General features: G+C 59.0%; 2 protein-coding genes across 2 annotated transcripts; both read left to right on the plus strand.

Moving 5' to 3' along the window:
• Positions 1-502: 502 nt before the first annotated feature.
• On the plus strand, positions 503-2,346 carry SPEGNB (SPEG neighbor; the record flags this gene model as incomplete). Its single annotated transcript, XM_082841258.1, has 4 exons — positions 503-630; positions 975-1,282; positions 1,871-2,012; positions 2,208-2,346. 4 exons carry the CDS (start codon positions 503-505, stop codon positions 2,344-2,346), a joined length of 717 nt encoding a protein of 238 aa, XP_082697384.1.
• A 664-nt stretch (positions 2,347-3,010) lies between these two features.
• On the plus strand, positions 3,011-10,263 carry GMPPA (GDP-mannose pyrophosphorylase A). Its single transcript, XM_082841421.1, has 13 exons — positions 3,011-3,092; positions 3,987-4,047; positions 4,153-4,250; positions 5,359-5,462; positions 5,732-5,918; positions 6,271-6,330; positions 7,378-7,508; positions 8,590-8,724; positions 8,838-8,935; positions 9,104-9,150; positions 9,313-9,405; positions 9,507-9,675; positions 9,964-10,263. The coding sequence occupies exons 2-13, from the start codon at positions 4,008-4,010 to the stop codon at positions 10,062-10,064; spliced, it is 1,263 nt and encodes a 420-aa protein (XP_082697547.1). The 5' UTR covers positions 3,011-3,092; positions 3,987-4,007; the 3' UTR covers positions 10,065-10,263.
• The last annotated feature ends 4,313 nt before the right edge of the window (positions 10,264-14,576 follow it).

Below are 14,576 nucleotides of genomic sequence, written 5' to 3' on the forward strand. Positions count from 1 at the left end.
CTGTTCCTCCTGGGAGTGGGATGGCTACCTCCTGCTCTGGGAGGGCATGGGGCCACATCCAGCAGCCCAGCTGTCAGGGCGCTGACGTGTGAGGCACCCCAGAGCCGCTCAGGTTTCCCCCCGGGGCTGCCCTTGTGGCTGAGTTAGCATCCCAGGCATTCTCAGGCTAAATAAGGAGCCTGTCTGGGTCAGGGGGCGGGGGCTGGGGTCCCCAGGGGCTTGGGGCAACCACGTCAAACAAGGCAAGGAGAGGAGAGATGTATAAAACCTGGGCCTGGGGCTGAGCACCTGCCCGCGCCCTTGCTGTGCCATCTGGAAGGGCTCCGAGCCTCCCGCTACACAGCCAGTGGACCCAAGTCCCCAAGTCAACCCCTCACTGTGAGTTCAGATCCTCAAGTCAGCCCTAGACACTCCCACGTCAGGAGATGTTCTGAATCTGCAGGGAAAGGGCTGAAGTTTGGAGTCTCTGTCAGCCTAGACCCCTTTGTTTTCTGTTCTCCAGATGTCCAAAGCAGCTCCTGCCAAAAAACGAGTGGCTGCAGCCCCGCCTCCAGGATGTACCCTGGATATCAAGGACCCCCAGGTCCAGAGGGCGGCCATTCGCATCCAGGCCTCTTACCGGGGCCACAGGTGAGGGGGAGCCCTGGAGAACCTCTGGAGGAAGGGAGCTGGAGCTGCAGAACGCTCATGACTGCATTTGGGGGATGGATGGGGGCTGAGCACAGTGTCATGGACCACTAGGGTCACTGGACTTAGGGGAGAGCAGTTACTGAGGTGTGGAAGGGTGGCTGACACAGAGTAGACAATTTTATTAGGGTAACAATTCAGTAGCCATCACCTTCCCTACCCACCCCCATGTTTAAGGGTCTAGTGGGCTGAGGGGGTGGGCAGGGGACGGTGTACGGATGACAGGGCTGCAGGCCGGCCGGGGCCGTGTCATGGGAGCTCTGGGCCCTGACCTGGGCTGCGGGTAGGTCCCGGAAGGAGCTGCGCGAGAAGGGGCCGCCGCGAGTGCTGGAGCCGCTGAAGGATGTGGTGCTGATTGAGGGCAGCGCGGCTAAGCTGACTTGCCGCATTTCGGCTTTCCCGGACCCATTTATCCGCTGGAGCAAGGACGGCAAGGAGCTGCGCGACGGGCCCAAGTATCGCTACGTCTTCGAGGACCCTGACGTAGTCGCACTGGTGGTGCGCGACGGCGAGCTGGCAGATCTAGGCCAGTACAGCATCAACGTAACCAACCCCTTCGGCCAGTGCTCCGACTCCGCACGCATCCTCGTGGAAGGTACGCGCGCCCCGGGTGCAGGGCCACCGTGCAGAGCAGCACCACACAGCGGGCGGCCGCAGCCGGCTCCAGCCGCGTTTACCTCTGAGCCTTGCCGAGTCCGGATGCGGATGTGACCCAGCCCCGGCACAGCCTAAGACACGGAACAGGGCGCAGCGCCGGCCGCGCGTAGTCCTTTCCTACCCCAGAATTGTGTCCCATACAGTCTAAGAAGTCCGCTATGGGCTTCAGTCACTCGATTCCAGGGCCTCAAGGTCACAGCGAGCCAGAAGCAGAGCCAGGGTTAGAGCCCTGGTCTTCTGGCTCTCAGCCCAGGGCAATTTCCAAGGCGCCGGGAGATGTGTGAACATTCCCGGACTTTCACCCCTAGAATCTCTTTTGATCCTCCCTTCACCTCTGCGAAGGGCAGGGTTAGTCCCGTTTGACAGTTGACGAGATGATGCCCCAGAGAGGCTAAAGACTTGCTCAACGTCACACAGAGAGCTTAAATCCATCTCCTATTTAGAGCCGGGTATTAGCTGGGGAGGTGATGCCCCTGCCCGCCTCACCTCTAGGTTCCTCACTGGGTGGCCCTTTCCCTTCCTCTAGTACCGGCGAAGATTCAGAAGGGACCGAGTAACACTAAGGCGCGCAAAGGCACCACGGTAACGCTGACTGCCGAGATCATGGGCGAGCCTGCGCCCGACGTGGGCTGGACCAAGGACGGGGAAGACATCGATGAGGACGACAGGTGTGGGGGGGGCGGGGCTTGTAGCAAGGACAGCGCCTGGAGCAGGAGCTTGGGCGGGCGGGGTCCAGAAACTGGAGGGAGTGGGATGGGGGCGGGGAATTTGGGAGGCGAAGAACAGAGCAGGATAGTTAGCCCGACCCGATCAGGGCGCGCGTAAACTGACCGCAGGCCCTTCCTCCCCTTCTTCCCACCTAGAGTGTTCTTCGAGATCGGCAGTACCACCACGACGCTGACTATCCGCCGGGCCACGCCTGAGGACAGCGGCAAGTACGAGGTGTACGTGGAGAACAGCCTGGGCATGGACCAGAGCTTCGCTCGCGTGGACGTGGCCTGAAAGGGACCCTCAGACACTTCACCCTGGCTGGAGCCCCGGGTGGGTGGGACAGACAACCCTCCTTCATCTTGCTTAATAAAGCTGCTCTCGCTGACCCTCCGCGTCTATTCGGTTCTTTTGAGACGCCATTTCCCCTGCATTTGCACCCACGCTTTATTCCCAGACCTACACCCCGAGGTCACAGAATGTTGAGGTCAGAATGTTTGGGGAGTGCCTAGTCCAGTGCTTCATTCTGCAGACAGTAAATCTGAGATAGAACTTCTCTCACGGTCAGAAGTTCCTTCACTTCCCAGACAGACTGGCAGAGGAGTCTACGACTCCGCCTTCTCTTCTTTTGTATGCCTCAAGCCCCACCCTCTCCTGGGGGTTTGCACTCTGGGCCCTCCCATTTCAAGGCTAGCCACACACCCCTCAGGACTCTAGCCTCGCTCTTCCCTGTGACCCGGCTCTAGGCTTTGGCTGGTACCCCTGGGCCCTTTCCTAGACAATTTAGGTCCTAATCTTAAATTCCAACCTCTGCTTCTCAGGCGCCATCCCTCTTATTTATAGCCGCCCCTAGATTCCTTGGCCACGCCCCCGTACTTTCCCATAAATCCCACCTCCTCCCTCGGTTAGAAAGCAAGGAGATAGTAAGAACTACAATTCCCGGCAGACTCCGCGAAGGAGTTCTCGCGACTTGCGCGAAGACACGTGCGCGGAAGGAGCAAGCAGTAGTGGGCGACAGATCTGGCAAAAGGGAACTAATGGTAAAGGGAGAGAGTGGTAAAGGGACCAGGTGGAGGGGCGGCGTAAGGGGTAGGGGGCAGAGGACGGACGGTAGACCGAGAGAGGCTCGGAGGCCTCGGCTGGCTCTCCGCACTTCCGCTCTTGTGTTGGTTCCACAACCCCTGGCTACGTGAGGCGTAGTAGTTGTGGGGTTCAGAGGGTCAGCAATCAGTTCTCCGAATCCAGAGATTCAATACTTGTCGTCAGTATCGGTACTCAGGGCTTGGTAGGTTCGGTGTTTGGGATGCTAAAGGAATCTGTCTTTTGAGTCAGGGTCCATCACCTAGAGATTGGTTTTAGGATCCAGGTTCAGCCTATGTAGTTTTTTTTTTGCTAGGATTTGGGATGCATCAGATGCGGATCGGTATTAGTTCAGTACTTGGGATTCATTCTTAGGATTGTAGTTAAATATTTGGGGCTCACTCAGGGTCTGGGGTTCAGTATTCAGGCTTCACTATTGGGGTTCAGGGCTTAACATCTAGAGTGAGGATGCAACAATTGGGAATCAGTGGGTTTGGGGTTTCGGTTTTTTGAGGTTTGGGGTCTGAGAAGGGCTTCTCTTGCCGAGTTTCAGAGTTTGCTGAATTTGTGGCCAGAGGGAGGTCTGTTAGGGGTCAGATTGTGGGGTGTGAATTTCAGAATTTGGGTGAAATCCCTGTGGGATTTGAAGACTGCCTGGAGGCTGGGCTAGGATTTGAGTTGTGTGGGATTTGTGAGGTGTTGTGTCCGGGGCAGGTCTATATTGAACTTCGGATTTACATCCTCCGAGGGGACTAAGTGTTGCTATTGGGGTTTTGGGGGCTTGGTTGGGGTATGAGTCAGGTTCCTGGGTTGGGGTGTGAGATCTAAGCCTGACTTCTCTGTTGGAATTTGAGGTTTAGGTAGCAGTCGCCATCATGCTCAAAGCTGTGATCCTGATTGGAGGCCCTCAAAAGGGTGAGGAGCCAGGGGAATTGGGGGAGGAGGTTGGGCTGGAGTGGTCGGTGGGGTGGGGACAGAGGGAGGCAGGAAGCTGAAATGTGCTTCTTTCTCCTCTCCCAGGGACTCGCTTCAGGCCTTTGTCATTTGAGGTGCCCAAACCACTGTTTCCTGTGGCGGGGGTCCCTATGATCCAGCACCACATTGAGGCTTGTGCCCAGGTAACCCCATAGGCTCCCCCTCCCACCTCACTTCCTGCTTCTCCTTCTTGCTGTATTTCCCCCTTTTCCAACCATGACCTTCCCACAGGGACCACCATTTACAAGTGAAAATGTGAATGTCGCCCCCTGGAGTTGTGCGGTACAACTGCTCTGCTGTCTTCCTCTAACCTAGTGTCTCCTCTGGCCTCCTGCTCAGATTGCACTCCTATTTATTTTTAAAGCATGGAATGTGAGATCAGGCAAGACTCTTAGAGACAATTTAACACTGCAGCAGGGGGAACCTTAACGATAGCAAAGCACAGGACTCATACCTTTGCTCATTGTGGAGCTAATTTCTTTATTGCTTTTGGTATTGAGGCAGGCATGGTTTTATTTGAATCCAGTCTCTGCCTCCTGTAAGGACTTGAGAGCAAATTTCCCATCCTTTCTGAGCCTTAGTTTCCTTATTTGTAAAATGGAGGTGATTAGACCTGCTTTGCGGGGTGGCGAAGCTTGCAATGATGTTTGTAAAGTGCCTTGTACAATGTAGGCGCCTGATAAATGATATCCTCATCTCAAGCTCAGATTGACACATAATAAATATGGGGGGAAAATTATGGGTTATTCTTTTTTTTTTTTTTGCGGTACACAGGCCTCTCACTGTTGTGGCCTCTCCCGTTGTGGAGCACAGGCTCTGGACACAAAGGCTCAGCAGCCATAGGCTCACGGGCCCAGCCGCTCCGCGGCATATGGGATCTTCCCAGATCAGGGCACGAACCCGTGTCCCCTGCATCGGCAGGCGGACTCTCAACCACTGCGCCACCAGGGAAGCCCTATGGGTTATTCTTCAACGCAGCTTGGTAGGCAAAATCTTCTCTAGGGTGAGCCCCAATTCAGATGTGAGGGGGCAGGGGATAATAGAATAATAAAAGGTTAAAAGGTCAGGGACTGAGACTTCCTCCAACTTCCTCATTGTCCAGAGGAGAAAACGGGCCAGAGTGGGAAAGTGAGTGCCCAGGGGCCCCATAGCTGAGAATGAAACTGGTCTCTCCAGACTTATGGGCCAGTCCCAGGGATTTCTCCCTCCTATCAGATATTTTTTTCTTCCAACCTCTTCCTTTGTCCCCAGGTCGCTGGGATGCAGGAGATTCTGCTCATTGGCTTCTACCAACCTGATGAGCCCCTTACCCGGTTCCTAGAAGCTGCCCAGCAGGAGTTTAATCTTCCGATCAGGTGTTTGTGCGCACATGCTGTATGGGGCTGAGGGGTCAGGGCCTTAAAGCCTCTGGTTCTCGGGAGTGGGGTGAGTCAGCATTGGCCAGACTTCACCCTCACACGCTAGGAGGGTTCCTATTTGGGCATCTTTGAATCCCTGAGTATATTGCCTTCTCTGTGGGCCTTGGGCAGGTATAACCCTGGGAACAGGAGTCGTCAGGTGCCCAGACTCCTGGTATCTGTCTCCTCTGATCTCACTGAGCTGGCCCTGGGGTCCCTGGGGACAGGTACCTGCAAGAATTTGCCCCCCTGGGCACAGGGGGTGGTCTCTACCATTTCCGGGACCAAATTCTGGCTGGAGGCCCCGAAGCCTTCTTCGTGCTCAACGCTGACGTCTGCTCCGACTTCCCCTTGAGCACTATGTTGGACGTCCACAGACACCAGCCTCACCCTTTCTTGCTCCTTGGCACCACGGTGAGGGGGCCAGGGGGGCTGGAGGGTGCAGAGGCGGTGATCCAGAAAGGTTTCTGGAATGCAGGATGTCAGGGAGGCAGGGGCAGCCCAGGTGGTGGGGTCAGGCATCAGATGTGCCTGAAACCCCAGCAGCGGTGGAGGTGGTGGCGGAGACCCCAAGCCCTTTGGCTGCCCAGCAGTAGGGAGCGGGCGAGGAGTGGCGGCAGCTGTCAGTTCTCACCCTTGCTGAAGCCCTGTCCACAGCAGCAGAGATGCGTGCCAGGTGTTATAGGAGAGGGAAAGAAAGAAAGAGAAAACAGACCTTGCTGCCACGGAGCTGGCAGGTCACTGTCTCGGTGTGTCTGTCTTTCAGGCTAACAGGACACAGTCCCTCAACTATGGCTGCATCGTGGAGAATCCACAGACGCATGAGGTGAGAGCGGGGGGGCTGGCTGGGCGCTTGCTCTGTGTATCATCGTTCCCACCCCGCCTCTAGAGAATGCTGGAATGCTTTGGGATGGGCCCCAGTCTTCTCAGGCAGGTGGGGCATACCCTCAGTTCATCCTGTATCCCTTTTAGAGAGATCGTTGAGAGTGAAGGGGTAACAGTGGATGAATGATCAGGGTGCTATGAGAGCACAAAAGGAGGCCCAACCCAGCCTTGTCTGGGTGGGGGAGGGGAGGGCTCCCTAGAGAAGGCAAGGTCTGAGCTGAGTTTTAGATTTGTTTAGATGACGGAGACAGGAAGGCATTGCAGGTAGAGGGACGAGCATGTGCAAAGGCCAGGAGGCAGGAAACAGCAGGCCTCCAGAATTATGGAGGGAGGCGCATAATCAGCAAGGCAGAGCGCCTCTGTCCTTGTTTGTGAAGCTCCCTGTCCCTGAGTCTGACTGACTTTCATGCACCCCTTTTATTTGTTCAAGCTTTAGTATTAAAAATACACATAAACACACACACGAATTTTTTTTCTTTTTTAAGTTTTGTGCTAGGCACTAGCTAGGTGTGAGGGAAGCACAGCCGAACGACAATCCCTGCTTCTCAGGAACCCTTGGACTAGTGGGGGAGAGACAGTCAAAAACCAACCATCGCAAATGATACAAGTGCTCCCGGTGAGGTGTGGCCAGAGGCCAGGGGTGCCCGGACCTGAGAAGCCAACTCTGGGGCAGAGTGGACTCATAGAGGAAGTGACAATGCCAGCTGGGTTTTGAAAGCCGAGTTTTCCAGATGAAGAGATGGGAAGGGACATTTCCGGCGCAGGCGTGCAATAGCATGGAGCCGTGTTCTGGAAGCTCTGGGAGGTGGGGAGGAGAAAGGCCTGTAGTTCAGATTTATCTTGAAGGTGAAGGCCAGCCGCAAGATGCGATGCAGTCTGCATTTTAGGAAGACCACTCCGGCAGCAGGGAGGACCTGGAGGTCAGAGGGTCTTAGGGGGTGATGGCAGTGGCCTGTCCTCCACTGATCCCAGCCCACTGTGTCCTCAGGTCCTGCACTATGTGGAGAAACCCAGCACTTTTGTCAGTGACATCATCAACTGTGGCATCTACCTCTTTTCCCCGGAAGCCCTGAAGCCCCTTCGGGATGTCTTCCAGCGTAATCAGCAGGATGGGCAACTGTGAGGCAGGCCCCGTGGCCCTGAGACCCCAAGTGCCCCCGGTCGCAGACCGCCCCCCCAGTCTCTGCAGGCTCCATCTCCTGAGCCCCCGCTCACCTTCCTTCCCCTTCTCATCTCTATTTGTCCTCTCCGGCTGAGCCTCCAAGTCCCTCCCTTCCTAACCTCATTCTGTCCCTCTTCTTATCCATCCCAGTTCCTCTTCTGTCACCGCCTGCCCACTCCCCTTCTGGTCCATTTCTCTCAAGCCCTGAGTGTCCCAGAGATGCCTTTTAGAACAGACGGCAACACACACAGTTGGGTGCACACAGGCTTGAGTGAGAGACACACACACACAGACACACACACACACAGACACACACACACACACACACACTCTCTCTCTCTCTCTCTCTCCCTCCCTCCCTCCCTCTCAGGCTGAGTGCCCCAGAGCCCTGCTCACCACAAGCCAAAGTCCAGGGTCATCCTCCTAGGCCTGCAACCTGTTCCTTTCTGTGGATCCCTGCCTTTGCTCCCTCCTCCCCGACCCGTCTCCCCATCTCAAGCCTCATTCATTCATCACCATCTTCTCACTCCCACCCATCTCTCTGCTTCTCTCTCCATTCTCTCCCGGCCTCTCTGTCTGTTTCTGCTGAGCTGGCATCTCCACCATCTCTCTCTTCTCTCACTTTCTGTGACTGTCTCTGCCCCCACCAGCTGCCTTCCTCTGGGGTGAGTCTGTCTGTGTTTCATTCCATCCAGTGAGTGAGAGGGAGGGTGACCAGAGGCGGGGTTCAGAGGAGTGGATGGGGTGGGGGAGAATGGGAAAAGGGGGAGAAGCCAGGTCTGGTCGAACTCCATCTGGATTTGGGGCAGGATGAGCAGCAGGTCTGTGCCTGGGGACACAGACAGCTCAGGGAGGAGAGGAGGTGCTGTGTATGCGGGTGATGGGAGAGCTTCCTGGGATGTGAGCATCCTTTTGGAACAGATCTGAGCAGACCTGGAAGGTGGTGGGATTCACTCTCATTCCTGTCCCCAGGAGACTGCTGGCCCCTGCTTGGGCTCAGCTGGGGAACTGATGTCAGCATCCCTTCCTCTGTGCCAGGGAGGACTCGTCAGGCTTGTGGCCTGGGGCAGGTACCATCCGCCTGGAGCAGGATGTGTTCTCCGCCCTGGCCGGGCAGGGCCAGATCTATGTGCACCTCACTGACGGCATCTGGAGTCAGATCAAGTCTGCAGGGTATGGGAGGGGCCTCTGATGGGGTGGTTGGGTCACCTGGGGGTTGAGACTTCGGGGTGGTGGGCACAGGCCCTGCTGGCCCCTGAGCCCCTGTACCACTTTCTGGCCCCCAGCTCAGCCCTCTATGCCTCCCGCCTCTATCTGAGCCAGTACCAGTTCACTCACCCAGAACGCCTGGCCAAGCACACCCCAGGGGGTCCACGGATTCGAGGTACCCATCCGGCCCCAAGTCCTAACCTTTGCCCCCCAGCCCAGCCCCCTCTCCCCTCTGAGCTGTGACTCCTGACCTTAGATCCAGAGGTGAAGTCTCAGTCCCTGCCCTCCCTGAACCAGGTGTGGTTTGGGGTATTTGTCCCCAGGTCCTCTCTTCTGCTTCTAGGAAACGTTTACATCCACCCAACAGCTAAGGTGGCCCCGTCTGCTGTGGTAAGTGATGGCCCAGCCCAGGGGAAGCATGGGTGGGGCAGTGCTTGGAGTAGCGGTCTCTCCACTTTGTCACAGCCTGTCCTATGGCCTCAAGCCTTATCTGTTTTATGAGGGGATTGGATTGGGGGCCCTCCAAGGCTATGGTTGTGCTCTTCTCCACAGCTGGGCCCCAACGTCTCCATCGGGGAGGGGGTGACCATGGGCGAGGGTGTGCGGCTCCGAGAGAGCATTGTCCTCCATGGAGCCACACTGCAGGTAGGCACCCAGGCACACACAGCAGCCGTGGCACCCCGAGAGGCTGAGGGGAGGGGTGAGCCCCTTCTCACCCCCTCACCTCACATCGTCCTGTTTGGCAGGAGCACACGTGTGTTCTGCACAGCATCGTGGGCTGGGGGAGCACCATAGGGCGCTGGGCCCGCGTGGAGGGTACCCCCAATGACCCCAATCCCAACGACCCCCGAGCCCACATGGACAGTGAGAGCCTATTCAAGGATGGGAAGCTGCTCCCTGCCATTACCATCCTAGGTATGCTTCCCAGGGCCCTAGGCGGTGAGAAACCTCCACAGGTGATGGCCATGCCCTGTGGGAGCATTTGTGTGTGTGTGTGTGCGCGCATGTGTGTGTGTTTATTCCTTTAGCAAACATTTACCCAGTGTCTGCTCTATGCCAGGTCCTGTGTGAGTCACAGGGGGCATGAGGCCAGGGCACAGATGGGCAGGGAGGGATCCCTCCCGGATGGCGGTGGCCCCCAGCTCTTTGCCCCTCGCCTCCCCTCCCCACGGCCTCCCCCTGGTGCCCTTGCCCACACTGCAGGCTGCCGCGTCCGGATCCCCGCCGAGGTGCTCATACTGAACTCGATTGTTCTGCCACACAAGGAGCTGAGCCGCAGCTTCACCAACCAGATCATCCTCTGAGGGGGGCTGCCTGAAGTTCCCCCCAGCTCTGATCCGCTCCCCTTGAGGCTCCTGCCTGCATGGCCAGCCTCTGTCCAGGAGGGAGCGGAGGAAGCCAGCCAGGCTCTTCCTGTGCACGCGCACGCGGGGAGCAACGTGGGTGGCCGGGGGACTGGTGGCCTCCCTCTCCACTCCCTAATAAACCCGGGTGAACCTTGGAGCCGGTAAGGACTCCGCTCGTGCCTGGGCTGGGGGGTGAGAGTGGAAGGGGGGCAGCTGACTTAGTCCCCCCCAACATTAGCATTTAAATTGGAGTCGTTGCTTCGGGCTCATGAATAATGAATCTGGAGCCCTGGTAAGTCTCCCCCTCCCACTGCCTCAGCCTCTCGTGCTGCTCTGGAGGAAGGTCCTCAAGGCTCCCGCCGGCTGGCCCCCGCCTCCACCCCTACCCTGACGCCGCCTCCCTGTTCCTCTTCGCTGGGCCTCGCTCAGGCTCCAGAGTGGAAGGATTCCGAAGGGAAGCGGGGAGGATTTTGCTTGGGCAGTGGGGTGCGGGCTGGGAGCGCTGGGCCCGAGGTTGGATCCCCCGGAGCCGCCCTCCTCGGGTGCTGCCGAGCCCCGGCCCGGCCTGCTTTCTGCTCTGCCAGCTCCATCTGCTCCCAGCCTGGCTTTTGGCGGGGTCGGGGGTTTCTCTCCCACCCGAGGCCCCGTATCTGCTTCCTAGTCCCTGGCAGGCAGGGTGGGCCTGAGCTGGTGCCTTTCTCTCCAGAAGCACAGTGGGAGCTACTCCGTTCTGGAAGGGGAGGGGCCCTGGCCACCTCCCACCACCCTGGCTCTGCTCTTTGGGGGGGTCTCAGTCTTCCTTTCGTATTCCTGAAGCCCCAGAGATACCCAGCCACCTCTCATGTTTGCCCACGACCCCCGTGTGCCCCTCCCGGTGCCCCCTTTCCCCAGCTGTGGATGCGGAGCTTAGTTGCCAGATGAGCGGGTAATGATGGTAATCTGCTAATTGAGAGGAATCTAATTACCCGAAGAGAATGGGGGGGCAGGGCATGGGTGGGAGGCAGGAGGGGGTCCTGGCAGCAGGGTGCTGGGGCCTGGTTATCAGCACCAGGGTCTGGGACAGAGCCCAGGATTTCAGAGCTTCAGGGCTGGGCTGTTAGGAAGATGCACTTTCTCAGGAGCTGGGCTGACGGTGGCCTGGGGATTGGGCTAGGTGTGACCACCCAGCCCCTGGAGGCTCTGCAGGCTGTGTCAGAGCGCGTGTGCATGTGAAACAACCGGGGGTTTTAGCGGTCCTGACCTACAACCTGCCTGGACGCAGCCCTTCTGGTTCCCGTTCCTGGTCCCTCCAGTCTCTGCCTCCAGCCCACACCTTCCGTCACCTCTGTATGGGGTCCGGAGGGGTCTGCAGATGCCTCCTCTGGGCTGGGGTCAACCCCCTGAGGGCAGGGCTGGGAGAGGGGTGGGCCGCAGGGCCAGGGGCTGGGTCCCTTGCTCTCCTCTCCCCAGTCCTGACCCTTCTGTTCCGAGTGGTTGGCAGAAGCCATGGCAGCTTCATCATAAATATGATAATTTAATTATTTTCTCAGCAAAACACCGTGAAATCCAATAAGTCTGTGTCAGGCCCTGGCCCCCGGGACCCCCCCTCCTGGGCCTAGTGGGGGTGGGGACAGGCACTGGACAGGGACGGGGTCAGTGTTTAAAGTGAAGGGGGGCTGGTGAAGCTGAGGTCTCTGTGAAGCCCCCCACCCACCCCACCCCACCCCCGCCATGCGGAGGGCGTTACTGATGTACGCGTGCTCAGGTGGAGCGGGGTCTAAGGAGAGAAGTTTCGATGCCCCCCACTCCTCTCCAGCCTCATCTGCCCTGGGAGGGCCTAGCATCCCTCCACCTCTGAGGCCACAGCCCAGAGCCCAGGATGTGGGAGTACCCTGTCCCCGGAGGGGAGAGGGCAGGGAGCCCCCTTCACCACCTCTGGGACCTCACTGGCCCTGTAAGGGTAGGAGGGTGCTGGCCCTTCGAGAACAGAGGGAACTGGGGTGGGAAGTAGGGGATGAGGGGGGAGGGATGCGGGGGAGGGGTGCGCTCCTGCCATTAGTGCTTTTTTCGGTTTCCATAAAAAGATTATTCTGTAAAATCAGCGAGGGGGAGCGAGCTGGGGGCCGGGGAGTGGGGGCGGGTCCCTGGCACTGAGCTGGATGGGGTGACAGAGGAGGAGAGCTGGGGACCGACCGGGACTGAGCGTGGAGAGAAATTTGGATGGGCTTCGGGAGCCAGCTAGGGGGAAGAGGCCGAGCCAAGAACGCAGACTGGGGGCAGGCTGGCCAGGATGGGGCGGGGGGAGTGCCAGGGCCCTCGTCTCCCTCCTGCCTGGGCCTCCTTCCCACCCCCATCCCCATCCCCTCCCCCTGGCACTTAGCAGCCATCATAGGGGAGCAGATTGCAGCCCCCTCCCCCTCTCCGGGAAGCAGGCACAGCTGGGGCCCTGCCACATCTGCCGCATCAGCACGGAGCACAGCTGGGTGTGCCCAGAGCCGCACTCCCCAAAACACAAAGTTGGGGCGGGGGCCAAGGAGAGCCCAGACCCCTGAGACAGACGCACTGACACTTCTGCCAACAGACACAGACTCCTCGAGGCGAAGCTACACTCACCACCACACACGCTCCCTCGTGTGCAGAGACAGGAGAACTGACAAACATGCAATTACTCTGCCCCGCCTGCCGCCCCCACCCCTTCCTCCTCCTTCCCTTCCTTCCCTCCAGGCTCCCCTCCACGGCCTTGGCCACCTCTGAACCGCTCTCGCCCTCGTCTGGAGGGAACAGGGGCTTCACCCTCCCCAGGCACACGCTTCTGGGAGGCTTGGAGAACAGGAGAGCAGCGGGTGGTAAGGGGCATCTGAGTCCGAAGCTTGAGCCTGGGGAAGCCAGTCCCCCGCTCCATGCCCATGCCCCTTCCCACAAAGAAACCCCCTCTGAAGCACTGGTCCTTGCCACCCTGGACGTGATGGGCTCTCCATCCCAGGGCGGACTGGCTGGGCACCCTGGAGTGTGGTCAAGGTCCCCGTGACACTCTGTGTTCCACTGGCCGCCTCAAGGAGGTGCTGTATGTCCTGCACGTCCAAGTTCTAGCCAGAGGTCGGCTCCCAGGGCCGGGCCCTGGCACTCCTGTCCCCAACAACCTGCAGCACCGTCCACTCAGCAACGCACCCCTCTGCTTAGCTTTGCTACCCCAAAAGGCGCAGGGTATGGGGCCTCCGTCGGTGGCGGAAAAGTCCCCCCTCCTCAGCAGGGGTGATCAGGAGTCCCTTCTCCCCGCCTCCACCATCCCGCTTCCCAGGCGATGACCACCTCTGGCCTCTGATTAAATCCTGCCCCTTGGCAGCCCTCGTTTCTCGCGCTCATCTCCTTGGCCCCGGTGTCTTGCCCTCAACCCTCTCCTCCTGCCTGCCCCCACCCCCGTGTCCCACGCCTCGTCCCCGCCCCTGCCCCTCAGAGCTTTAATCCCTGCTGCTGCCGTGCCGCCTTATCTGCTCTCAGCAGCTTTCCCTGCTGCAAAGCCCTCTCCCCCTCCTTCTCGGGATCTTCTTCCCCCCTCCTTCCCCGGTTCTCTCTTCTCTCTGACCAGCACCCCCTGGCCTGTCTCTGCCTCTCAGGCCCCCCATGATGACTCCTGGCTGACGCCAGATCTGCACCCCAGTGCCCTTTGCTCTCTCTCCAGCCTCAGCCCCGAGGTTGCAGCTGCCCACCCAGTCCCACACTGATCTCCTTCCGCCTCAACCCTCCCCCACAGGCCCCACAGACTTGGTCAGTTTCTGACCAGCCAAGATTTTCCATCTTTCTTCCTTCCCTGCCCTCCATCTCCTGGCCCCCTCCCCCGGTTCTTCCAGCAGCCCCTCAATCTTGGACATGGTCCCCTTCAATCCCAGTAACCCACTGCCTCGGCTTGGGGTGTTGGTGCCTGCCACAGGAGAGGGCTCAGGGCTGGGCAGGGCTGGGCTGGTCCTTGGACAGGGTAGGGTGTGCAGAGTGCTGGTGGGCAGTGGGGGCAGGGCCTGGTGGCGGGACGCTAACCCTCTTCAGTTGCCTCAGATCACGTCCGGGCCTCCCCACCCCCTTCGCTGGAACTCTCATTAACCGCTTCTCCTGCCTCGTCCGCAGCATAAATAACCCAGATAAATCAGCCGCCGTCCGCCCCCCGCCCCTCGGCCCCCGCACAGCCCGTTTGTCACCGCTGCTCGCTCACCAGCCAGGCCTGGCCCAGTCCCGGCCTCCGCACCCCCCATCCGTGTCCCTTCCCGCCCACGTCTGTCCCACGCTGGCTCATGCCTTGGTCCGCAGCAGAGCCAGGCCTGGGACAAGTGTCTGATCTGGGCAGGGTGGCAAGGGGTGTACTCTGCGAGCAGGGGGAGACTGGGCCCTCCCCCGAGAATGCTATCTAGGAGTTTGGGGGTCATGTCATTTAGGAGTGGGGCCACCCAGGCTGGGAGTCTAAGGCCCACAAATGGGGGAAAGGGGCAAATGCAGCTCAGC

The sequence above is a fragment of the Leucopleurus acutus genome (assembly GCF_964270905.1).
Source record: "Leucopleurus acutus genome assembly, chromosome: 6".
Taxonomy (NCBI): Eukaryota; Metazoa; Chordata; class Mammalia; order Artiodactyla; family Delphinidae; genus Leucopleurus; species Leucopleurus acutus.